The sequence below is a fragment of the Octopus sinensis genome, linkage group LG1 (assembly GCF_006345805.1).
Source record: "Octopus sinensis linkage group LG1, ASM634580v1, whole genome shotgun sequence".
Lineage (NCBI taxonomy): Eukaryota > Metazoa > Mollusca > Cephalopoda > Octopoda > Octopodidae > Octopus > Octopus sinensis.
In genome coordinates this window covers 112534865-112562314 of record NC_042997.1, presented here as the reverse complement: position 1 = coordinate 112562314, position 27450 = coordinate 112534865, and the positions used below count along the sequence as shown (strand labels likewise).

General features: G+C 35.4%; 1 protein-coding gene across 1 annotated transcript in view; it reads left to right on the top strand.

Annotated features, from left to right (window-relative positions):
- Positions 1-26878, top strand: part of LOC115220578 (hydrocephalus-inducing protein-like) — a 175731-nt gene extending 148853 nt beyond the window's left edge. Inside the window, exons 43-44 of the mRNA XM_029790763.2 lie at positions 23909-24115; positions 26719-26878. Of these exons, the coding sequence (XP_029646623.2) occupies positions 23909-24115; positions 26719-26863 (352 nt within the window). The 3' untranslated portion in view covers positions 26864-26878. The remainder of the gene's footprint in view (positions 1-23908; positions 24116-26718) is intronic.
- Positions 26879-27450: the final 572 nt, after the last annotated feature.

The window sequence follows — 27450 nt, the reverse complement described above, 5'->3', positions numbered from 1 at the left end:
ATTGATAATAATTTAGTTATTCTTAAATCAGTATCTATAAATCTGAAATGCGAAAAGTTTGTTTGTTTGTCTGGTTTTGGCATTGGAATGGGTTAAAGGGCACTAGATCCTGTCAGATTCGCTCCAAAATTTACAGGGACATGTAAAATGAGGTGAGGATGTGAGTGAGCTAGGTTAGAAATCCCTATCTCAAACGCTGTGTTATATAAGTTAAATAAATAAGCAAATATATTTAAACAATATTTTTTAAGAACTAAATAAAATAATAATTTTTCTTATAAAAAACTCTATTATCAAATTAGAAACTTTAACGATTAGGATTATGTCATACAACCCAATTATGATGTTAAATATTAATTTTTAAGGTAAAAATAGATAGAAAATGTATTTATCTATTAGGATATAATATGGCTTTAAAAAACATAAACTCATGAATATCCTAATCACAGCTATAGTTAATATCTAATTACCAAATTATTTAACAAAATAATCACTATTCATATTTTTAATTTGAAGTTCAAAACTAATAGTTATAAAATACTAGCTTAAGGTGACACGCTCTATGCGCGGGTAAGAGTGTGGTTGTTACTTTCTATTGCTTCCTTTCTGTTTTTTATCACCACATTCTCCCTCTTTGTTTCTCTCTCCTTTCTCTCTCACTTTCCCACTCTTACTCTTCCTTTCTCTCAGACTCTCCCTCGCTTTCTCTTACTCTCTATCTTTATCTATCTCTCTCCCATTTATAAACAACAAAAGATCTTGAGTAAGTTGAGAAAGAAAATATTTTGAAAGATCAATCATAAATATCAGGCAGTGACAACGGAAAGGTCTGCTTCAAGGCAGGCAGCAAAACACTAACATTTAAAAGGGACAGACAAACTTGCGAGCTGAATAAAAATAAAAGAATATTGGAAACCAAAGTTTGAAGGGATAGAATCTGGGGATAGTAGAGTCATCATGGCTGGCATTTCTTAACGACGGACAGCAACGTAGTGGCAGTTTAACAGCTGGCATAAAATTTTGAACTTGATGTAAAAGAAAATTCCTAAACACCAAGTTTTGAAGTGATTCTTTCTCACGACAGTAGACTCACCATGGCAAGCATTCAAAATGTCTTCATCATGGACGGTAACACATTGATGATTTAAAGGCTGGCGCAAAGTTTTTAGCTTGATGTAACAGAGAATTCCTAAACACTCGCTCCTGTCAATTTTAATCCCCTTCCAGCCCCATTTAGACCCCTTTTCACATTTTGGTTAATATAACCCGATTTCATTCAGGTCTACTCGGGCCACATTTTATAAGATGAGGAATTTTGTCCTAGAGGTCACTCTTTTCATTTGTGGAAAAAAATAGTTGCCATGCAAACTCTCCAGCACTTTTAACATAGGTGTGCATATTTTCAGCTCAACCGACCACATAATGCACACGCTATATATATATATATATACGCATCAAAATATATATATGCATGTACATATATACGCATTATATATATATATATATATATATATATATATATATATATATGTATATATATGTGTGTGTGTACGCATTATATATACAAATATATACAAATTATATATATATATATATATATACATACATATAGATATATACACTTTGTATATATACACATTATATATACATATTTATATATAGAACACACACACACACATATAAATTAACCCAATAAATATCTGATTCATAATATTTGTTCTCATGATTGTGTGATGGTGGTGACGATAATAATTCTCTTTATGAATGCAGACAGATGTAGAGAGAGAAAGACAGCACTAGCGAATGCGGCGGGGGAAAGATAGTAGACACTGTCAAATGTCATTATTGAGAGAAAGGGAAGGGAGGGGAGAGAGAGAGAGACAGCGGAAGACAGGCAGATAAGAAAATGGGAGAAGCGAGAAAAACTTGTCAAAGTGTGGGGTTTTTGCCCTAGTAGGGATTTCTAACCTAGCCCACTCACATCCCCACCTCATTTTACATGTCCCTGTAAATTTTGGTGCGAATCTGACGTGATCTAGTGCTCTTTAACCCGTTCCAATGCCAAAACCAGACAAACAAACAAACTTTTCGCATTTCAGATTTATAGATATTGATTTAAGAATAACTAAATTATTATCAATAAATATAATAATTAAGATCTAAAATTTTCTCTATCAATAAATATATAGACGTATAATGAAAACTAAATGAATTAATAGTTGTCACCATACTTATATGGCAGTCTTATAAATATAAGACTAAAGCTGTCGCTGATTAGCTCCAAGAGGCCACCACCTCAAGCTAGCTATTTGACACACAACCTGCGTCCATTATAAACCTTCGAACAGGGGAGGTCAGCCGCTTCATCCTGCCAGTCAGACAGCTGCAGACATGTTTCAGGGTATTTGCCCTTTATCAATGCAGCATAGAGAGACTTAGTAATTTTAATATTTCTATTATTGAAAACAAGTGGATGTATTCCACTGAAACTAGGTAAATAGATTCTTTGAACAGGGACAGTCAGTAGCGACACCTGCTGGGTCTGACTACACTGCATTGATAAAGAGCAAATACCCTGAAACATGTCTGCAGCTGTCTGACTGGCAGGATGAAGCGGCTGACCTCCCCTGTTCGAAGGTTTATAATGGACGCAGGTTGTGTGTCAAATAGCTAGCTTGAGGCGGTGGCCTCATGGAGCTAATCAGCAACAACTTTAGTCTTATATTTATAAGACTGCCATATAAGTATGGCGATAACTATTAATTTCCAGTAACGCTGCCGTAATCTCCTTTAGAGAGACTTAGTAATTTTAATATTTCTATTATTAAATAAATTAATTATTCCATTATATCTTACGTAAATATTAAATATTAATGTAATATATTTATGAAATATATTAAAAAATTAAAGATGAAAAAGCAAATTATAAACGTATAACCTATTTTAAAAAAACGTATAACTATTTAACAATCTATATATCTCGTTGGCTAAGTAATAACTTACAAAAAGACGTATAGTTATAATCTAATAATGAAGTACATATCTTCAACAACTAAATAATTATACAATCAAATTAACAATCAGTAGTTATATAGTATCCAATATAATACAAAATAACATAAATTATTAAAATAACTTTAATAAAAAGGTTTACTTTCAAAAATCGTGTCATTAACTAAACTAATAATAAACAAATGGAAAATTCTTTTAACAAAGAAAACTACGAATATATTTTATCAATGAAAAATACTAATACAAATTATCAATGGAAAATGGCTATATTTAAGCTATAATAGAACAAAGTCACTATTAGAGATATCTATGAATATATAATATGTTTTAAAAAACATAATAAACTCATGAATATCCTTAACTCAATTATAGTCCAAAATTTAATTACCAAATTATTTAACTAAATAATCATTATTCATATTTTAGATTTAAGTACACATCTAATAATTATAAAATATTTAAAAAATAATAACTAAATTATTATCAACAAATATAGTGATTAAAATCTAAAATTTACTCTATCAATAAATGTATAGACATATAAAGAAAAATAAATAAATTAATTAATCCAATACTACTTACATAAATATTAAATATTAATATAATATAATTATGAGATACATTAAAAAAATTAAAGATTAAAATCAAATTAAAACCAGAAACCTAACTTTAAAAAAAACCGTATCACTATTAACGATCTATATATCTCTTTGGCTAAGTAATATCTTACAAATAACATAGAGTTATAATCTAATAATTATATACATATCTTCAACAACTAAATCATTAAATAACAATCAGTATTTATATAGTATACAAAATAATGCAATAAGACTTATTAAAATATTTTAAAACTTTAAAATCTTAAATAGAAATAGATTACTTAGCTTTCCAAGGCCGTATCATGAACTAAAATTTTAAAACGGAAAATGTTTTTACAGCATTTATAAGAATACTCGTGGAATTATGTTATTAACAGAAATAGAATAAATAGATGAAGAATTCTTTTAACAATGAAAAACTACAAATATATTTTATCAATGAAAATTATGAATAAATATTGTCAATGGAAACAGCTATAGTTTATCTATAAATGTAAATAGAACGAAGTTACAATTAGAGAATAAAACCACTATATACTATAAGATTTATCATTAAAAATAACTACAATAAATTATACTCAATAAATTAAATAATTAATATAACTACCAATTACTGTGTATATTCTAAAAATCTTATAAGATTTAATTAATTTATATAAAAAATTACGTAGTAGTCAAATTAATATAAATAAAAAATAAGAAAATAAAAAAATACTATTAGACACATTCAAAATTAATTCAGTAGTAATTCAAGCATTATCTATTATATGACCACTAATTAATATAAAAACTATATTCTAATAAAATTCTTTATAATATTGATTAAATAAACAACTAAATAAATCTACTTCAAATATATAGAAAATACACACAAATTGATTAATTTAAAAAATTTATAACAAACTATAAACTTAACTCTAGTATAAAATAAATATATATTTATATTATATGTCATATTAATACTCAAAATAAATACTAACCAATAATAAATTAAACTAATTGTATATGTAAATTAATTTATCTATAGATCAAATGTATCATTCTATAATTGAATAAAAAAACTACAAATTATTATAAAAAATATTACAAAAAGAAAAAATTATCTTATACATTCAAAATTATAAACCTTCATATAATCTATATTCATTGAAACCATTAAATATTTAGTAATAAAATAAACATCTAAATATAATCTAACTTTAAGTAAATAAAGAACATTTAATAACTCTTATTGACTAATACCAAACCTCATACAGAATTGGAAACACTACACTTCTATCATTAAGTAATAAATTTATTAAAATATTAAATTATTTATTTAATAATATTAAATTTAACATATAAAATCATGTAATATGTATTATAAATCACATACTAAATTTTAGATTAATATTAGTACATATATCTACAAAATAGGAACAAAATAGGGTTTAGATATAGTCATTATTTATCTAGAAATTTATTATATAAGTAAAGTAACCTGTGTCTGCATTTAATTTTATGCTCATCCAAAGAATTCACTAAATTATTATGATCAGTAAACAAAATTTCTTTAAGCTTTTTAGAACATAAATAACAATAATTACCTCCTATACTATATGATTTGGCCTTACTTATTATTTCCCACCTTAAATCATACTTAATACTTTGGGATTTAAGCCCCCAAATGTATTTGCTAAGCCCTGTAGAGTTAATTAGGTTTTTATTTTTAAATGAATGCATATGCTGTGCGATTCTTAATTTTATTTTAGAGGAAGTAAACCCTATATAAATGGCATTTAAGTTATTATTATTCCTATTATTCTCATTAATTAATGTAACTATACATTTATAAACAACATCATTTAAATCACATTTATTATTAAATTTGCACTTAGTTTTATCTCTACATGTACAATTAATGAGTGTCTTATCTTTATTATTATTGGTATGATTATAAAATTTATTTTTATAAAAATTATTCAACTTAAATTTGTTAAAAGAAGAAATAATGTTACCTACACTATTAGTGGTAGAATAACCTACTCCAAAGTTATTACTAGAGAAAATTTTTTTTATATTTACGATTATCATGAATGAATTGTTCAATAATATCTAAAATCTCTTTAATAATGTTCATTTTAACTTGAGCCCCATAAGGAACAATTAACCAAATTTTCTTCTTCTTATTATTATTATTAACATTATTATAATTAATCATATAATTATTACTATTATTATTATTATTACTATTACTACCATTATTAATATTATTATTATTATTATTATTATTATAATTACCAATACGATTATTATATTTCTTTATGATATTAAAATTATAATTAACATTTATTGAATTAATATTAAAATTTGTCTCCTTTTTAATTTTATTTTTATAATTACTACAATTACTACTAATATGACTAACATAATTATTATAATTATTAATATTTTTATCTTTATTTTTATTAAAAAATTTAATATTATTATTATTATAACCTGCCTCTCGTAGGTGCATGTTTATTAAAAATTTCTAAATCATAAGAAAGTAATGATATACATTTACTTATATTATTAATCAACGATTTTTTAATTGATGGTAGGTGATTACTATTAACATTTATATATCTAAGGTTTTCATTAAATTTATGATATGGTTGTATATATATATATATACACGCACGTATATATATGCGTGTATGTGTGTATACATATATACAGGTGTGTGAAAAAGTATGTATAGAGTGGCTTAATATGAGTGGAATGTTCTTTTCTCTCAAAGTTCCCAGAAATGAAGAGAGGTTCTTCCAATGAACTAGGCATCTCCCACAGATCCCTTATTCAATTTATGAATTGCTTAGGTTTGGAAAAGAAATAGAAAAATGAAAACATTCTATGCCATATCAAGCCAACTGTATATCTGTGTGCATGCATGTGTGTGTGTGTTTTGTTTGCAGTTTGTTTGCTTTTACAAAAGTTGTGGCATGTTGGCTTTGTTGTTTTTGTCCCTTCTTTTGTCAGCATATCATTTTGCTTGCTTCACACCTTTGCAGCTGTGTGGAACAAAAGGTTCTTTACTTGAAGAACAGATAAGGGTTAGCAAAAGGGAGGACATCTGGCTGTAGAAACTATGCCATTAATACCATATTCATCTAACTGAGTGATTCTCAACCACTGTCCCTGTGACCCCTGTGGGGTCCACATAAGACTTTGTCCTTAAAATTCACGAGCAATAAATTTCTTATTCTTGTACAATACACAAAATATCTGTTTTACTCTCTTTTACTTGTTTCAGTTATTTGACTGCGGCCATGCTGGAGCACCGCCTTTAGTCGAGCAAATCGACCCCAGGACTTATTCTTTGTAAGCCTAGTACTTATTCTATCGGTCTCTTTTGCCGAACCACTAAGTTACAGGGACATAAACACACCAGCATCGGTTGTCAAGCGATGTTAGGGGGACAAACACAGACACACAAACATATATACATACACATATATATACATATATATGACGGGCTTCTTTCAGTTTCCGTCTGCCAAATCCACTCACAAGGCTTTGGTCGGCCCGAGGCTATAGTAGAAGACACTTTCCCAAGGTGCCATGCAGTGGGACTGAACCCGGAACCATGTGGTTGGTAATTGCTAATAATATTTTGTTATAAAAATATGAAAATATTTTTAAACATTGAATGACTCTGAGGGTCCACACAAGTAAAAGAAGAATCAAAGGGGTCCATTGACAAAAAATGGTTGAGAAGCACTGATCTAACCCATGAAAGCATGGAAAATGGATGTAAAACAAACAAACATAACAAAGACATTTTAATTCTCCCTACTTCTCTAGAAAATAATCCCTAATGATTAAGGGGTTAGGGATTATCTGAAAACATAATATCTGAACTAAAATATTTTTGTCATCATTTTAATTTCTGAAGCAATGAGTTCTCAGGGTCTCATTAATTTCTCCTTGGGTTGGCTATTGTGATCTTTCATCGTCCTTAAAGTGGTGGGTTGGCAGACCCATTAGCATTCCAGGCAAAACGCTTAGTGGTATTTCATCTGTCTTTACAAGGCGGCGAACTGGCAGAATCGTTAGCAAGACGGGCGAAATGCTTAGAGGTATTTTGTCTGTTGTGAGTTCAAATTCCGCCAAGGTCAACTTTGCCTTTCGTCCTTTTGGGGTCGATAAATTAAGTATCAGTTACGCACTGGGGTCAATGTAATCGACTTAATCCCTATGTCTGTCCTTGTTTGTCCCCTCTATGTTTAACCCCTTGTGGGTAGTAAAGAAATAGGTATTTCGTCTGCTGCTACATTCTGAGTTCAAATTCCACTGAGGTCGACTTTGCCTTTCATCCTTTTGGGGTCGATTAAATAAGTACCAGTTATGAACTGGGGTCGAGATAATCAACTTAATCCGTTTGTCTGTCCTTGTTTGCCCTCTCTGTGTTTAGCCCTTTGTGGGTAGTAAAGAAATAGGTATTTCATCTGCCGCTACGTTCTCATTTCAAATTCCTATGAGGTTGACTTTGTCTTTCATCCTTTCGGAGTCGATAAAATAACTATCAGTCGAGCACTGGGGTGGGGTCGCTGTAATCGACTGACCCCCACCTCTCCAGTCCTGGAATTACTGGCCTTGTGCCAAAACTTGACCACCGATATTTCATTATCATCATCGTTGATGTTTTCCATCTGCTCTCTGACCTGATATGGGTTGGACAGATTGCCACTGTTGAAATCAGCAAATAGTCAGGAGTATGGCTCCCCTAGAGGGGTTAAGAGGACCACATCTTGTTTTTACATTTCATTTATGGCATGGTTTCTACTGTCAGATGCCCTTCCTAATGCCAACCACTTTACAGACTGTACTAAGTACTTCACCTTTTTTGCCCTTAGCACCTGCACAAATGAAAGTAGCCATGTAGCCGATATATATGATGGGTCTTCACAACCTGACACTTTCCAGAGTTTACTGGTGTGTTTTTACATGACACTAACATTGGAGAGAGAACCATACCCAGTTGTGGAAATTATAAAGTGTGTGTGTGTGTATGTGTGTGTTGAAAATAGATGAAGGAAACGTTTCCTGTTAAATCTCTTAAATTGAAATGAATTTTTTTTTATTCCATATTAGGAAGAAGAAAACAGTGTTTACAGATATTATAACTTCTGCCGGACTGCGCTCCGTGAATAAATGGGTTAGAAATATGTGGTTAGTGTCCAGTTTTAATTGTTGCAATTTAATAATTGAGGAGGAATGCACCAATGAACAGAGAAAGTTAGAAGAAGACAGAGAAAGTTTTCATTTTGGGGGAGGGGTGGGAGAAAGCAGAGAAATGGGGAAAATGGTAGCGGAGATCATCATCATCCTCATCATTTAATGTCCATTGTCCATGCTGGCATGGGTTGGAAAGCTGGAAGGCTGCACCAGACTCCAGTCTGATTTGGCATGGTTTCTATGGCTGGATGCCCTTCGTAATGCCAACCACTCCAAGAGTGCAATGAGTGCTTTTATGTGCCACCGGCATAGGTTCCATTTGTGTGACGCCAGTATCTGCCGCAACTACAAGCACAACATAATGCCAAAGGTCTCGGTCATTCGTCATTGCCTCTGTGAGGCCCAACACTCGAAAGGTGCTTTTCACATGCCACTGGCATTGCCCACTTTGCCTCCGTGAGGCCCAATGCTCAAAAGGTGCTTTTTATGTGCCACCAGCACGAGTGCCAGTTACAGGAGGGTAAGATGAGTAGATTGATGAAGACTGAAGTATCTGAATGAAATATGGTTGCATGTTTGGTTAAAGTATCAAAAAAAAAAGCAGCAAAAGAAATGAAAAAACAGAACAAAAAGTTTCAAAAGGTATGTAAACTAGGAACAGGTAAAATTGGGGGAATAAGATGAAAAGGAGATCATTGTCATCATCAACATCATCATTATCACCATCATAATCATCATCATTCCACATCCACTTTCCATGGTGGGTCAATTACTAATATTTTAGTTCAGATATTATGCTAGTCTGTTTTCAGATAATCCCTAACCCCTTAATCATTAGGGATTATTTTCTAGAGAAGTAGGGAGAATTAAAATGTCTTTGTTATGTTTGTTTTACATCCATGGAAACTGAAAGAAGCTTGTCATATGTGTGTATGTCTGTGTTTGTCCTCCACCACTGCTTGTCATTTACGTCCCTGTAACTTAGTGTTTGGGCAAAAGGGTCTGATAGAACAGGCTTCAAAACAATAAGTACTGGAGTCAATTCATTTGACTGAAATTCTTCAAAGCATTGCCCCAGCATGGCCACTGTCTAATGCCTGAAACAAGTAAAAGATAAAAGATGTAAATATATATATATAAGAATACAGTGTACATTCAAACACATAAGAGATACCCCCAAAATATAAGATATCTGACTCACTAGAAAGAGCAGTTAAACTCCAAGCCACTAATTGTTGTAATTCTGAAAGTGAATGAAAAATAAAAACTTTTCCCTTATTGTCCTAAACTATGCATAGTTTCTGCAGACTTAAATATAGATTGTAATAAAATAATTCCCATCTATGTCTGGTGCTGCTTCTTCAGTAGGGTGCCAAGGATCGAACACATAGATATGGGGCGATAAATAACCCGCCACATGTCTATATGTTATAATTTTTCGAATCCACCTTGCAAATATACATTTTGTGGCACTCTGTCGCTTATGACGACAAGGGTTCCAGTCAATCCGATCAATGGAACAGCCTGCTTGTGAAATTAACATGCAAGTGGCTGAGAACTCCACAGATTTGTGTACCCTTAATGTAGTTCTCAGGGAGATTCAGCGTGACACAGAGCATGACAAGGCTGGCCCTTTGAAATTCAGGTACAAGAGAAACAGGAAGAAAGAGAGAAAGTTGTGGTGAAAGGATAAAGCAGGGTTTGCCACCAACCCCTGCTGGAGCCTCGTGGAGTTTTAGGTGTTTTCACTCAATAAACACTCACAACACCTGGTCTGGGAATCAAAACTGCGATCCTATGACTACGAGTCCGCTATCCTAACCACTGGGCCATTGTGCCTCCACACACACACACATACATATATATATATATATATATATATATATATATATATATATATATATATATAGATGAGTGTATTTTACCTTGTTAACAATTAACACGGATAAATGAATGAATAGTTACCAGGGCAGCAAAAATCTCACAAGTAAAGATGTTGTAACTCCTTGTTTATAAAGGTTGAAACTTCGTGTTTACGTTGAATATTTGAATAATAGGAATAAAAAATGGAGTTAACGCAGGTTTAAACAAGTATTTTTTCTTTCTACATATGTTTCAAAAATTCCACTGATACTTATTCAAAAGAATAAAGGGTATAAACAATGCAATCTTCTCTTTGGGAAAGTGAAAAAACAAAACTTGTCAATACGACATTTTAGCAAAAAATGATGGATTCGTATAGCGATAGACAGAACGCTATTAATATTGTTTAAAAAAACGTTATATGATATAACGTCATAAGTAGCTAACAGACAGAGTAGGGATATTAATAGTGAATGTTAAATATAAAGGAAATTAAAGTCTAAACTATATATAATGATAGAGACTACTTATATGCACTAAAAGTATGTTTTTGCCAATGCTTACATCTGTATGCTCGTTCTATAACCGTGTTTACTAGAGTATTTTTAGAAAAAATAATGAAAAATAGCTCAGAATTGCAGAGAAGACAGAATTTCCTGCCTTTGTCATATGGTATCGAAATTGAGAGGATCAACCATTCCAAATGAAATTGTTCATTGTGGTCTTTTAAATTCCAAATCAGTTTGCTGAGACCGGTACTATTCCGTTTATTTCTATCCCTAAATGTTGAGTAATGGATAGAAATTCTCTTAGATAACTCTAACGATGTGCTTCCAATGTAAAATCGTACTTTATTACGAGTACTGATTATACACTGGTATATAGAATTTTTAATCTTAGAGTTACTTGACATAAATTTAATTCTATTGGGATTGACTTCAGATACAATAAATACAATAAACCTATCCTAACCTTATGTGAATTAATTATAGAGTAATATCTAGAATTATTTGGAAAATTCCTAGCAATAGCTTGACGAAACAGCAGTGGGAGATTAGATTTAATTTGTCTCCCGTAAGGAATTATTAACCAAATATTTTTACTAGTATTCATAGCGTAATTACTTTTGAAGGTGTTATATTTACTTTTAGATCGGTAATAGGGGAATAAATAAGGGTTATCTGCCTTCATTCGCTTTGTATCGGTGCGTAAGTTATGTTTGTTATCAATAATTCTTTTACGACTAGAAATCTTATCTACATTATTGAATTTACAATTAGACTGAGCAGAATCAATGTAGAAAATTTTTTCTGTATAACCTGCTTTGATTAAGGCAGAGTTATAGAATTCAGCGTTATTATTGAAAATATCAACATTAGCAGATAATTTAGATAATCTAAATGAAATATTCTTAACTAAATTTTTAGTAATTGCTCCAGGATGATTACTAAATTTGCTAATGTACTTAAGATTGGTCAATGGTTTATGATATGGGAAGTAAGAGTCACTGTGTAAATTAAGCGTAATATCTAAAAAGTTGGCCTTCGTCAGATCGTCATCAAAAACGATTTTTAAGCCCATTCTACTGAAAAAATTAACTAAACTGTTCTTAACTTTTTGTACCTTTTGGTTAGAAACATTTTGGAGGTAAAGTAAACAATCAAAAGGTACAAAAAGTTAAGAACAGTTTAGTTAATTTTTTCAGTAGAATGGGCTTAAAAATCGTTTTTGATGACGATCTGACGAAGGCCAACTTTTTAGATATTACGCTTAATTTACACAGTGACTCTTACTTCCCATATCATAAACCGTTGACCAATCTTAAGTACATTAGCAAATTTAGTAATCATCCTGGAGCAATTACTAAGAATTTAGTTAAGAATATTTCATTTAGATTATCTAAATTATCTGCTAATGTTGATATTTTCAATAATAACGCTGAATTCTATAACTCTGCCTTAATCAAAGCAGGTTATACAGAAAAAATTTTCTACATTGATTCTGCTCAGTCTAATTGTAAATTCAATAATGTAGATAAGATTTCTAGTCGTAAAAGAATTATTGATAACAAACATAACTTACGCACCGATACAAAGCGAATGAAGGCAGATAACCCTTATTTATTCCCCTATTACCGATCTAAAAGTAAATATAACACCTTCAAAAGTAATTACGCTATGAATACTAGTAAAAATATTTGGTTAATAATTCCTTACGGGAGACAAATTAAATCTAATCTCCCACTGCTGTTTCGTCAAGCTATTGCTAGGAATTTTCCAAATAATTCTAGATATTACTCTATAATTAATTCACATAAGGTTACGATAGGTTTTTCAAACACAAAAAATCTCTTGCAAATTATATCTTCTCATAATAACAAACTGTTAAATATTAATACATTTACTAATACTAACATTAATTTAGCTACTACCATCCAACCCTCTAGAAATATTAATAACAAGGTTATTGTATCTGAAGTCAATCCCAATAGAATTAAATTATGTCAAGTAACTCTAAGATTAAAAATTCTATATACCAGTGTATAATCAGTACTCGTAATAAAGTACGATTTTACATTGGAAGCACATCGTTAGAGTTATCTAAGAGAATTTCTATCCATTACTCAACATTTAGGGATAGAAATAAACGGAATAGTACCGGTCTCAGCAAACTGATTTGGAATTTAAAAGACCACAATGAACAATTTCATTTGGAATGGTTGATCCTCTCAATTTCGATACCATATGACAAAGGCAGGAAATTCTGTCTTCTCTGCAATTCTGAGCTATTTTTCATTATTTTTTCTAAAAATACTCTAGTAAACACGGTTATAGAACGAGCATACAGATGTAAGCATTGGCAAAAACATACTTTTAGTGCATATAAGTAGTCTCTATCATTATATATAGTTTAGACTTTAATTTCCTTTATATTTAACATTCACTATTAATATCCCTACTCTGTCTGTTAGCTACTTATGACGTTATATCATATAACGTTTTTTTAAACAATATTAATAGCGTTCTGTCTATCGCTATACGAATCCATCATTTTTTGCTAAAATGTCGTATTGACAAGTTTTGTTTTTTCACTTTCCGAAGAGAAGATTGCATTGTTTATACCCTTTATTCTTTTGAATAAGTATCAGTGGAATTTTTGAAACATATGTAGAAAGAAAAAATACTTGTTTAAACCTGCGTTAACTCCATTTTTTATTCCTATATATATATATATATATATATATATATATAATATCTATCAGGTCATCCCATAAGTTCTGTCCGAATTTTGAATAAAGAAAACAAGTGATTAAAATGTTATATTTAATTGAAATTTAATCATCAATGTACTTTCCCTGATTATGTATGACTTCCCTCCATCTATTTACAAGCTTTTTAATCTCATCAATGTAAAACTTTTTTGGTTTCAAAGCGAAGAACTCTGAAATGTCAGTTTCGACCTCCTTGTGGCTTGTGAAAGTTATGTCCCCCAAATGATTCTGTAAACTACAAATCAAATGGTAGGCTGAAGGAGCAAGGTCAGAAGAATAAGGTGGATGAGGAATTTTTTCCCAACCAAGCTCTTCAATCTTCTGTGATGTGATCTTTGCAATGTAGGGTTGCACGTTGTCCTGATGAAACATCACTCCTTTTCGATTCACTAAAGCGGGTCTTTTTTTCTTGAAAGCTTGATTCAAACACTCTAATTGCTGACAGTTGATTTGAGCATTGATTGTTGCATTAGGTGGTAACAATTCAAAGTGAATTACTCCTTTGCAATCCCACAAGATAGAGAGAAAAGCCTTTTTCCCATGAAGTTCCCTTCTCGGTTGTGGTTGAGCTTTTTCATTTTTACCAAGCCACTGTTTACAATGTTTAACATTTCGATAGAAGATCCATTTTTCGTCACCAGTCACTAGACTAACCAAAAAGAGTGAAATTAGTTTGTGAGAATGGAGAGAAGAGCAGATGTCAACTTGGGATTTGCAGTTGCTTTCGGACAATTCATGAGGCACCCATTTTCTAAGTTTTGGAACCTTTCCAAGTTGTTGAAGATGATGATGAACAGTTGTATTGTTTGAATTAAGCTTTATTGCTAATTCAACTGATAATGCAGGATTTTCTTCAAATAATGCCTCAAGGAGCTTATCATCAAACTCAACTGGATGTCCTGTTCAATCTTCATCTTCAAGACTGAAATCTCCACTCCTGAATTTTGCAAACCATATTCTGCAAGTTCTTTCATTTAAGCATTCTTTCCCATAAACTGAGTGTATGTTTCGAGTCGCTTCGGCTGCAGAGTTTCCATTTTTGTACTCATAAAGCATTATGTGCCTCAGTTGCTCTATGGATACTTCCATGTTAGAAAGGGTTTTAATCAAAAAAATTTGAATTCTATTATTCTGTAAAATAATATTTAATTGATTTAAATGTACACAAATGCATAGAAATAATTTTAAATTCCATTAGACATTCTAAAATACTATTAAATTTCATTCAATTTTTAAAAAAGGTAAAATCAGATAGAACTTATGGGATGACCTGATATATATATATATATACATACACACACACACACACACACACACCACACACACACACACACACACACATATATATATATATATATATATATATATATATATATAGATAAATATAAGTGTACATATATATCATCATGATTGTCGTCATCATCATCATCATTTAACATCCGTGTTCCATTCCATCATGGGTTGAGGAGCTTGACCGGTTTTGATAGGTGCATGGAGGACTGCATCATGTCCCAGTGTCTGCTTTGTCATGGTTTTTCTTTAGCTGGAGGCCCTTCCTAACGCCAACCACTTTACAGTGTGTGCTGGGTACTTTTCTTTTTCTTCTTGTGCCAGCAGCACTAGTGAGGTTGTGATGCAGCTCACAAGGTCACAAATGGTGGATGAGGTGTTGAGTAGGGCCAGCTTCATGCTAGGGGATGAAGGTGTTACTATGAGAAGGAAGGGGGTGCAGAGTGAGTTCTTGTAGAGGGATCTGTGGGCAGAAGCAGCAAGGAGAAGAAAGAAAATGACCAGTCGGTGCTGTTAAAGGTAGATAATGGTGATGAGGTACCCAAGTGGGCCCACAAGGTACAAGTTGAGTAGGAGCGAGTGGGTGAGTGGTTTGCAAGATTGGTTGGGAAAGAGAATGAGGGCATAGGGGAAGTATGGCAAAATGTGTAGGGTTTGAAGGGTGAATGAACGAAAATCCCTGAGCTGAGGAGAAAATGGGGTGGGGTGTGGCAAGAGTATTAAAGAAGGTGGCGAGCTGGCAGAAACGTTAGCTCTCTGGGCGAAATGCTTATTGGTATTTCGTCTGTCTCTACATTCTGAGTTCGAATTCCATCGAGGTCGACTTTGCCTTTCATCCTTTCGGGGTCGATAAATTAAGTACCAGATACGCACTGGGGTCAATGTAATCGACTTAATCCCTTTGTCTGTCCTTGTTTGTCTCCTCTATGTTTAGCCCCTTGTGGGCAATAAAAAAAAAGAGTAAAGATAATACAGTTGCCAGAGGAAAAGGACCAGAGAGAACGATGATGTGATTGGGTTGTCTATAAGAGCTGAGGGGTAAGGAAGAGGTTGGCCAGATGCAATTGGGGTTGGGAGAGTCATGATAACATAGCTGGAGTCTCGCTGATGAGGGCAGGTGTTTGTGAGAACCTCATTTTGCCAGAGATCCTGACCCTTTGTCATCTCCTCAGGGAAGCTCAGGGTCCTGAGGTTGGCCTTAACTACTTCATCCCATGTCTTCTTGGGTTTCTGTCTTCTGTAAATTCCAACCACATTAGGCAATTGTCGTTTCTTCATACAGCTGTCCTCCTTCCATACGTAACCCATGTCCATACCAATGCAATCTTCTTTCTCAAACACAGCATCTGATACCTTTTATGCCGTTTTTTTCACCCAGCGCCTTTCTACTAACCCTTTCATGCACACTCACATTGCACATCCAACAGAGCTTGCTCGCTTCCTTTCTTTCCAGTCTTCTCAGCTCCTCTGCATTCAAGGCCCATGTTTCACTGCCATCATATATAAGTAAATATAATTATACATGGATATGTAAGTAGACAGAGGTGTATATGTATATGTACGTAAATGTCATCATCACCATTATCACCATCATTGTCATTGTCATATGTCTGCCTTCCATATTGGAATAGTTTGGATGGTTAGACAGGGTCCAGTGAGCAAGAGGACTGTGTCAAAATTGAGTGTCTGTTTTGGCTTGTACCTGGATGTCCTTTCTAATGCTAACCATTCTTACAGAGCTTGCTGAGTAAATTGCAATACAAAGAAAAACGAAACCCTCTCGACTGATTGGAATTGTAGTGGAGAGGGAGGTCGACTTATGTCAAGTGTTGAGAGGCTGAGGTATGGTAGGGGGACGAACACAAAAGGGATACATGGCTGCCCTGCAAGGTATAAGGGTGGTTTGGAAGAAGACATTCATTGTGGTGATGAGGCGCCAGAGCCTACTTGCCAAAGATACAACAAGGAAGGTGAGTATAAGAGAAAATACAAAGAATCAGAAGAGTGTCAGAGGAGAGGGAGAGATGATTATGGATGAGTGCAGAGGTGAATATGGTGAATGGAGCAAGGGTAGAGGCCTCTGATGGCAAATATCAGTATAGAGGAGATGGTAAAAAAGAAAAAGTTGCTAAGAAGTAGGTGGTGAGAAGTGGCAGTAGAGGAAGTGTGGGGAGTAATTGTTTAACAAACCTGTTGATAGATCAGAAAATAGAGCCAATATGTGGGGTGGGAGAGTAGGAGAAGAGAGAGAGAAGTGTGCAGTAACAGAGATGGATGTTTGAAGTACATAGGGTTAGCTGTAGTGAGTGGGGGACAAAGGTTGGGGTGGGGCTCTAATGGCACATAGAGGATGATGAGAATAAAAGTAGATAAAAGAAGGTGTTAAAGATGAGGTATAGCAGTCCTAAGATGTAGTTCAGAGGGGAGGGGAAGATAACTAGAGGCATAGAAAGGGGTGGTTGGTGGGGAATTATATGGGATGGGATGGATGTCAAAAAGAAGGGGTTCCAGAGAAGAGGGGAGGTAACCAGTTGAAAGAGGATGAAATATGTGCAGGGTCTGCTCTCATGATGGTGCCATTGTTAGAAGAGTGATGGAGCACAAATTATAGCAGTAAAATGTATACAGAACTGCTAAAAATTAATTGTAATATAAATAAACATTTTAAAACCACGATTCAACTGTAAAAGCAACGGAGGTGATTCTAAGACCAGAATTCATTTTGGATTTTAAAAATTACACTGTCACCTTCAACTCAATACCAATGCAGGAAGTTTGTTTGAATCAGTTCACTTTGAAAATGTCATACGTGATGGACCCTTGATGAACTTGCAGCGACTAGGATGCATAATTGCATACAGAGTAATGTTCAGTTACTGCAGTAGAAACATCTGTTGGTCATTGTTATATTATACTGTAGAAAAACTAGGAGTGGTTGTGTGGTAAGTAGCTTGCTTACTAACGACATGGTTCCGGGTTCAGTCCCACTGTGTGGCACCTTGGGCAAGTGTCTTCTACTATAGCCTTGGGCCGACCAAAGCCTTGTGAGTGGATTTGGTAGACGGAAACTGAAAGAAGCTCATTGCATATGTGTATATATATTTGTGTGTGTGTCTGTCCCCCAACATCGCTCAACAACTGATGCTAGTGTGTTTACGTTCCTGTTACTTAGCGGTTCGGCAAAAGACACCGATAGAATAAGTACTAGGCTTACAAAGAATAAGTCCTGGGGTCGATTTGATTCGACTAAAGGTGGTGCTCCAGCATGGCCGCAATCAAATGACTGAAACAAGTAAAAGATACTAAAAGATGTGAATAAATCTCCACTCTCCTCTTCGTTTTCAATTTTATATATAAACATATATATCGATATTGAAATTCAATGACTGGCATCCGTGCTAGTGGAGCACTAAGAGCACTATCCGAGTGTGATTGTTGCCAGAGCAGCTGACTGGCTCCTGTGCCAGTGACATGTAAAAAGCACCATTCGAGCATGATCATTACCAGCGTCGCCTTACTGGCACTTGTGTTGGTGGCATGTGAAAATACAGTTGAGCGAGGTTGTTGCCAGTGTTGCTGGACTGGCTCCTGTGCAGGTGGCATGTAAAAAGCACCATTCGAGCGTGACTGTTGCCAGTACGGCCTGACTGGCACGTGAAAGCACCCATACACTCTTGGAGTGGTTGGTGTTAGGAAGGGCATCCAGCTGTAGAAACTCTGCCAGATCAGTTTGGAGCCTGGTACAGCCAGTTGTCTCTCTCTCTCTCTCTCCTCTCTCTCTCTCTCTCTCTCTCTCTATATATATATATATATTATATATATATATATATATATATATATATATATATAAAAAGCACCCACTACACTTTCTCTATATATATAAAAAGCACCCACTACACTCACGGAGTGGTTGGCGTTAGGAAGGGCATCCAGCCATAGAAACACTGCCAGATTTGACTGAGCCTGAGGAAGCCTTCTGGCTTCACAGACCCCAGTAGAACTGTCCAACCCATGCTAGCATGGAAAACGGACGCTAAACGATGATGATGATGATGATGATATATATATATATATATATATATATTGTAGTTAAGACACCTGTGCCAGTGACATGTAAAAAGCACTGTCCGAATGTGGCAGATGCCAGCGCCTCCTGACTAGCGTCTGTGTCGGTGACACATAAAAGCACCAACCGATTGTGGCTGTTGCCAGCCTCGCCTGGCACGTAAAAAGCACCCACTACACTCACGGAGTGGTTGGCGTTAGGAAGGGCATCCAGCTATAGAAACACTGCCAAATCAGACTGGAGCCTGGTGCAGCCTCCATGGCTTGCCAGACCCTGGTCAAGCCATCCAACCCATGCCAGCATGGAAAACGGGCGTTAAATGATAATGATGATGATGATGATATAGACAACTGTAATGTACATGTGTTGTTATCATCATCATCATTTAATGTCCATTTTTCCACGCTGGCATGGGTTGGACGGTTTGATAGGAGCTGGAGGGCTGCACCTGGCTATTTTGGTAAGGTCTCTATGGCTGGATACTGGGTGCTTTTTGATGGTGCCAGCACCTGCAGGATTGTCAGGTAGCTTGCAAGACAAGGACCTCTCAGCTAAGAGAAGGAGTGCAATTGAGAGAAGTGATTGTGAGCCAGGTGAGAGATTAGAGTATGACAGAGGGTGACAGGTAGTTGTCTTACTATAGATACTTGTCTACTCCTGTAGGACAAGGAAGCAGAGGGAGGGAAGGAAAGAGTTAGAGCACGTAAAAAGCACCAACCGATTGTGGCTGTTGCCAGCCTCCCCTGGCACCTGTGCCGGTGGCATGTAAAAAGCACCATCCGTACGTGGTCGATGCCAGTGCCACCTTGACTGGCTTCCGTGCTGGTGGCACGTAAAAAGCACGAATCGATTGTGACTGTTGTCAGCCTCCCCTGGCACCTGTGCTGGTGGCATGTAAAAAGCACCCACTACACTCATGGAGTGGTTGGCGTTAGGAAGGGCATCCAGCTGTAAAAACACTGCCAGATCAGATTGGAGCCTGGTGCAGCTTTCTGGCTTCCCAGACCTCGGTCGAACTGTCCAACCCATGCTAGTATGGAAAACGGACGTTAAACGATGATGATAGAGACGTGTCACAGTGAACAGTGTGTATTTGTAAGTTGTGGAGTAGTTGGTGTTAGGAAGGGCATCCATCCACTAAAACCCTGCCAAAACAGACGCACTAGCCAGAGGTAGACGTCTACTTGGCTGGTTCCTGTCAACCCATCCAACTTATGCCTGCATGGAAGGCAGATGTTAAGCAACAATGATGATGTATGTGTCTGTATATAAATAAGGAACAGTCGATACTTCTTGAGCTATGACCATGCTGGAGCAGTGTCATGAAGAGCTTTTAATCAATCTTTATTGAATGGCTTGGTTACCTTTCCATGTAAAAGGAACGCAACTTAAAGTACCATTTGAACCAGTTAACACAAATATTAGGGAAAGTGGATGCAAAATGCTTAGCAGTGGCCTGAGTGCATTTTTGTTTTTTTGTGACATTAATGCCAGGGTTGAAGTTGCTTGGCTTAGTGATTGTTGCATTTACAGTCTCAAAGTCATGGTTTCAATTCTTGGACTTGGCAGTGCATTTTGTACTTGAGCAAAACACTTCATTTCCCATTGCCACAGTCTACTCAGCTGTAAATGAGTTAACCCTGTGATGGATTGGTGTTTCCTTCAAGGATAACATTGTGGCCTCAGTTAGTTAAAGGTCATGGGAAACCAGGTGTGACATTGCATGGCTTAATGATTATTGTAGGATTGTAGTTTTGATTGCTGGACCAGGTGATGTGTTCTTCAACCAAACACTTCATGTTGCTCCAGTCCACTCAGCTGGCAAGAATGAGTTAACCTGCAATGGACTAGCGTCCCATCCAGGTGGGGAATATGTGCAGCACAGAAACCAGCAAACCAGCCCTGTGAGTCTTTTTGACTTGAGAATGATCCATTATCATGGAAAGTAGGTGACCAGCCCCGTGAGTCCTAGGACTCAAGACAGTAATAATGCAGAGGGGTTGGTAATGATTATGAATACAAGTGTGTGTGGAGAGGTCTCCTTCTGTTCTGCAAGACTAAAGGGTCCTCACTGTGCTATGCTTGTTCACCCAATGGGATTCAACCAAGAGAGTAAGAAACAGGTGAAATAATGATGACAGGATAAATTAACGTGTGGTGTGGGATGGGAAAGGGAACTTGGGTATGATGGTGGAGGGTGAGAAAGAGAGAGGGGCAAGTTGACCATAAGTATAGAAAAGGTGGTGGTGATGGGGATTGAGCATGGGTAGATCCAGTACCTTCCCTTGTTACACATAGGTAGCATGGTCCTTGTGAGAGGAGATCTGTTGAGTGTCAGGAAGACGAGAGGATTAGACTGGTTGCTTGGTACAGCGAGCAGGAGAGATTCATTGTCTTCGTGTGTAGTGAAGAGAGAAAGAGAGACAGATGAGTGACAAATCTAGATTATTCCTTTGTTCTTTTGTTTTTTTACATCCATTTTACCATGCTAGCATGGGTTTGAGGAGTATATATATCATTGAAATGTTGTTTCAGAGCTGGATGCCCTTCCTGTCACCAACCCTTTCCTGTTTTTCAAGTAAGGGGTCTCCTGTTCCATACGTCTTCAAAGATACAGAACCAGCAGATGATTTGTTGACAGGGGAAATGATAGCAATGCCACTGCTAGTAATTCTGTGATTTTCAGAGAACCGTAATTGTCAACACACAAACACACGTGTGCGCGCATGTATATCTCGGTGTGTGTATGTATATGATAGGCTTCTTTCATTCTATCTACCAAATCCATTCATGAGGCTTTGGTTGCCATGGTTCTATAGCAGAAGACAGAGATTAAATATAAAACCATGTGATTGAGAAATATAGAGAGAAAAAATCTTATTTAGTTTTACTGTTTGAAAGAAAATTGTAAAGAAACAATTAAAAAGTGCAGAAAGGAATGTTAGTCTGAGTGATTAAAGTTGATGGTTGACTAAAGTTATTGGTTCAACAACTAAAGTTAATGGTTCAGTGATTAAATTTAATGGCTTACCAGTGGAAAAGATTTAATAATGGTTGAGTAGTTACTTGGGCAAGGAAGTAATATTTCTAATATGTCAGAAATGAGAAGTTTATTTGTTTATTAAAATGAGAGCAAAGAGCTAGCACAATATGTCATTTTCCAATTATTGTCAAAGTTCATATCTCAAGATTTGAGGTTCAGCATAGAATTAGATAAAGTATTACTGAAGCTTCTGAGTTGGTGACTGAAAGAGTAAGCATGTTAGTTATTGTATGTTTTGAGAGGATTTTATGTTAGTCCAGTACCTATTTTATAGGTGCATATATGGCTGTATGGTTAAGAAGTGTGTTTCTCAGCCATAATGGTTTCAGATTCACTTCTGTTACATGGCATCTTGGGCAAGTGTCTCCTATTATAGCCTCAGGCTGACCAATGTTTTGTGAAGGAATTTGATAAATGGAAACTGAAATATGTGTATGTGTGGGTATACATACTTAGGTATGGGTGTCTGTGTGTATGTCACCTCAACATTTACAGCTCAGCTGCAAATGGTAACGTCACCGTTTGTGGTTGGACTTCAACTGATGATGTTTATTGACATTTCTTCTCCATAAATCATCCAACAGCTTTGCCCTTTTAAATTCCTTTGTAATAAGAAATCCCTAACTTGAAAATCAGGTGAGGATTGGCATTAATAAGTGTGTCTAATTGTAAAAATCCAACTTTGATTTTCCTCCCATCTAAGTCAGGCTAACATGGGAAAACAGCCTTTAAAATGATGAAACTGTGTTAAATAAGTCTTCTGGAAGTACATTTACTGTTGGGTTGGCAGTTGTTCAGCTGAAGGCATTTACAGGGTTGGGTACTTTGGGTTGAAGAAGAAATATCACGTTTGTTATGATTTATACTGGGTACACCATGTGGTCACATGATCAATCAGACTTATCAGATGTTGTTGACTATCATTGCTGGTCACAATACGCTTTTTATTGTTTTAGCTTTCGAATGATGCCACCCCGTTAGCTGGGCAAGAAGGCCAACACTACCCCTGACCAGAAGACTATTCTGTCACAGGGTGAGCCATTTACAACAGAGTGGATTAGAGCAATTTGAAATGAAGGGTTTTTGCTCAAGAACACAATGTACAACCAGTCTGGGAATCGAACCCATGATCTTATGGTCATGAGTGCAACACACATAACCAACCTAACCACTATGTATTGTTTATATATATTGGATGTTAATGAGTAAGATGCTTCTATAAACTTTCACTTGGCCATTCTGTGGTATTTATGGCTCAGTGGTAACGTCCATGTGAGTGTATCTTCAGTGTTTATAACCTTGAAGAGGCAGCATCATTAGATCATTGGATTTTGGGGTTGATATTTAAGTTATGGCTCTTCAGTTTCTGAGTTCAAATCCCATCAAAGTCATCTTTACTTTTCATAATTTTGGTGGTGGTGGTGGTGGTGGGGGCAATAAAATAATTTACCAATTAAGTACTTGGATTGATATCATCGATTAATTGCTCTCTCCCCACCCCTGAAAAAATTTAATGGCTTGGGGCTTTATACTGTGATGTCATCTGTTTATTTTATTTTCAGTAAATCAAGGAAAAAAGGGAAACGTCCTGCACCGCCGTCGAATGAAAAAGACAAAGACAAGAAGGCTGGCCCTCTTGACAAAGACAAGAAGGCTTGTGAAAAGGTTGGGACAAAAGGAGTTGGCCATAAATATGAAGGGGATTCAAAAGGTGGAGTTACAGAACGTCCTGACTCACAGGCCACCGATCGAAATGATATGACAGAGGAGTAAGTATTGTCAGTGGAGGAGTAAATATTATTATGTGAATATAGGAGATGAGGGTGAGTGGAGCAGAAAAGGAAAAGTCAGTTGGACATTCAGATTTTGATATGGTATCAACCAAATTCTCATTTCACTATCTGAATTGATTACTCTTTTACTTGTTTCAGTCATTTCATTGTGGCCATGCTGGAGTACCGCCTTCAGTCGAGCAAATCAACCATAGGACTTATTCTTTGTAAGCCTAGTACTTATTCTATCGGTCTCTTTTGCCGAACTGCTAAGTTACAGTGACGTAATCACACCAGCATTGGTGGTCAAGTGATGTTGGGGAGGGGGACAAACACAGACACACAAACATATACACACACACACATATGTATGTATACACATATATATACGATGGGCTTCTTTCAGTTTCTGTCTACTAAATCCACTCACAAGGCTTTGGTCGGCCTGAGGCTATAGTAGAAGACACTTGCCCAAGGTGCCATGCAGTTTATAATTAACTAGCAGTATCGCCCGGCGTTGCTCGGGTTTGTTTCGACCCGCTGGAATTGTAATTTTGAAAAGTAAAAATTTTGTGAACATTTTTCTGGTCGAAATACACTGAAAAGTGGCGACACAGCAGTGAAAAAATCGTAAAAAATAGGGATTTTCATAGAAAAAAGCAGCTTTTTGATGTAAATAATTTTTGGTGTTAACATGGTCCGATTTGAATTTTATGTCCTACGGAAGGAAGAGCAACCCTTCTATCATACTCTCAATTTTGGTCAACTTGCGCCGCAGGGTCTCGGAGGAGATAGTGTTAGTTGAAGGTTACCAAACGTCGCGCACACTTTAGCTTTATATAGAGATAACACACACACATTAATACACATACATAGACACACACACACATTAATACACATACATAGACACACACACACATGTATGTATGGATGTATATATGGGTACTTGTATCGCAGAGTGGTCCCGGTTGCGCACAAGCCAGACGTAGGTACTCGATACTCGATCGCCCTTAAATAATTACTTTTTTTTACAGAAATGCGAACGTATATAACGCGCAAAATTATTCCGTAGAATTTATCAAATTAAATAACGCAAAATTAATATATTTTTTGAAATTGCAAATTATTTAGAATATAAAAATCTGGCTGCTATTTCTAGGTGCCTGAGTAACAACCTCGCGGATTTACAGATAAATGAATTAATTACTATTTTACAGAATAAAATTAATGAATTAATTATGTAAATTAAATAATTCTTGAAAATTAATTAATATTAATATTTTTTGAACAAAGTAAATAATTTTTAAAACTTATATAATAATTTTTTTTACACAAACGCGAACGGGGAAAAGGGGGTGGCGAATTCGATTTTTTTATTTTCGTTGAATGAATTGAATGAATAGAAAAAATGTATAATATATGTTGTACATACCTAAATTTTTTCTTTTTCATGACATTGTAGCAAAATAGTAGTGAATTATATAAATACCAGCAGTACATTTTTTTTTTCTGGGGTATTTTTTTTCAACCTCGTCACATATTTGCCCCTTTCAATTTAAACAAAGTCTTAATTAAGCAATTACGGCAGCTTAGCAATGGTTTCAATACAGGCGTGACATCTGTATCTCAATTGTTCAAAACCCTTCGAATTTTTTCGCACGTGATGATATCATAGTGAAAACTTTCAATTACGCGCGCTTAGAAGTACGCTCGCAAATTAATACTACCAAAATTTTGAAGTTCGCGCTCCGCTTGTGTGTGTGCGTGCTTTAGGTGTACGTAGGTATGTGTTTTTGTGTGTGTGTGTCACTGAAGCCATACATACATATATACATACATAACCTCTCTCTCTCTTTTCTCTCTCAGTCACTCACTACAAAAAGTGAATAAAAAAAGTTCAGTTATTTCTGTCTTTCACTCTCTCTGTCTCTTTACACACACTAACAAAAGCACTTCACTTACACACCACACTTTCTGTGTCGCACAACCCATCAAACACACACACACACACACTCACGCACGCACACATGTACATCAATGCTTTCGGAGTGAAATGTTAAAATATTGAGTTTTCTCGAATTTTATCTTAATTGGGGGTGAAATTGAAAGAAATTTTTTATGGCATGACCGAATGGAGTACTTTGAAAAATCTTAGGTAAACTCTAATTGAAGAAATTGTGTGAGGAGTAAATCGTTATGTATTTATTTGTTTCTGTTTGCTGTGTTTTTTATTTTTTTAGTAGTGGTTTAAGGTACACTTGCAAAGAGAAAGTGAGAGAAATTATGTTGATAGCATGAGTGATCCGTTTTATAGAAATAGTTTCAGTTTAATCGTTGCACACTTGCAAAGAGAAAGTTGTAGAAATGAGAGTGATAGCATGAGTGAATCAGATCGCTCCCTTTTTGTGTGTGTGTGTGTGCGAGTGCTGTAACCCACACTAAGAAAAGCATTTGACTCATACACCACAATGTGAGTTTTCTCTAAATTTAGCTTAATTGGGGTTGAAATTTTAAAAACTGGACCTCTCAGTCTGTCTTTTGCTTACAAAATATGTTTATATTGTTGTTCAGCATTTTTGAAAATTTATTTTATTTTCTAGACGCCGAAAGAGGTCTGTTAGAAGACCCGGTGTAGACGCATCGTCTTCTAAAGGGAAAGAAGAGATTCCAGAAGATCCATATAAAGAACTGACCAAAGAAGAATTACTTGAAATGCAGAAGTATGTTCTTAGAATTTCAACATGAGTTTGTATTTCTGAACATCACAACTGTTTTCTCTTTTTTTTTTTTATTTTTCTCAATGCTACATGGTGTTACATGTGAATTTTAAGAAACAACACTTACCTTAATCACCACCATTATCATCATCAGTGTTTACTTTCCCATACTTGCATGGGCCACATGGAATTGGTTGAGGCAGGTTTTCTATGACTGGATGCCTTTCCTGTTGCCAACCCTTGCTTGTTTCCACGCAAGGCTATATTTCTCCGTGAGCAGACATTTTTTTTCATACAACGCTGGAAATGGGCAGCTTCACTTGTGTGATGCTGTTGCTTGTTTGCAACCATCACATGATGTCAAGACAAGGGTCCCCCCCTCACATATGCACACACACGGGCTTCTTTCAGTTTCCATCTACCAAATCCATTCACAAGGCTTTCGTCAGCCTAGCGCTTTAGTACAAAGTTGACTTGGTCTTGGCTTCTGTTCTGAGGTGTGCAAGATTGAAAAGGTATGCATCAGTTCTCTTGTGAAGGCAGACATCTACAAGAGATTCCTTGAAGGCAAACTGAAACAGCCTGGCAAAGAAGATTGCCAGAACAATTCCGTTT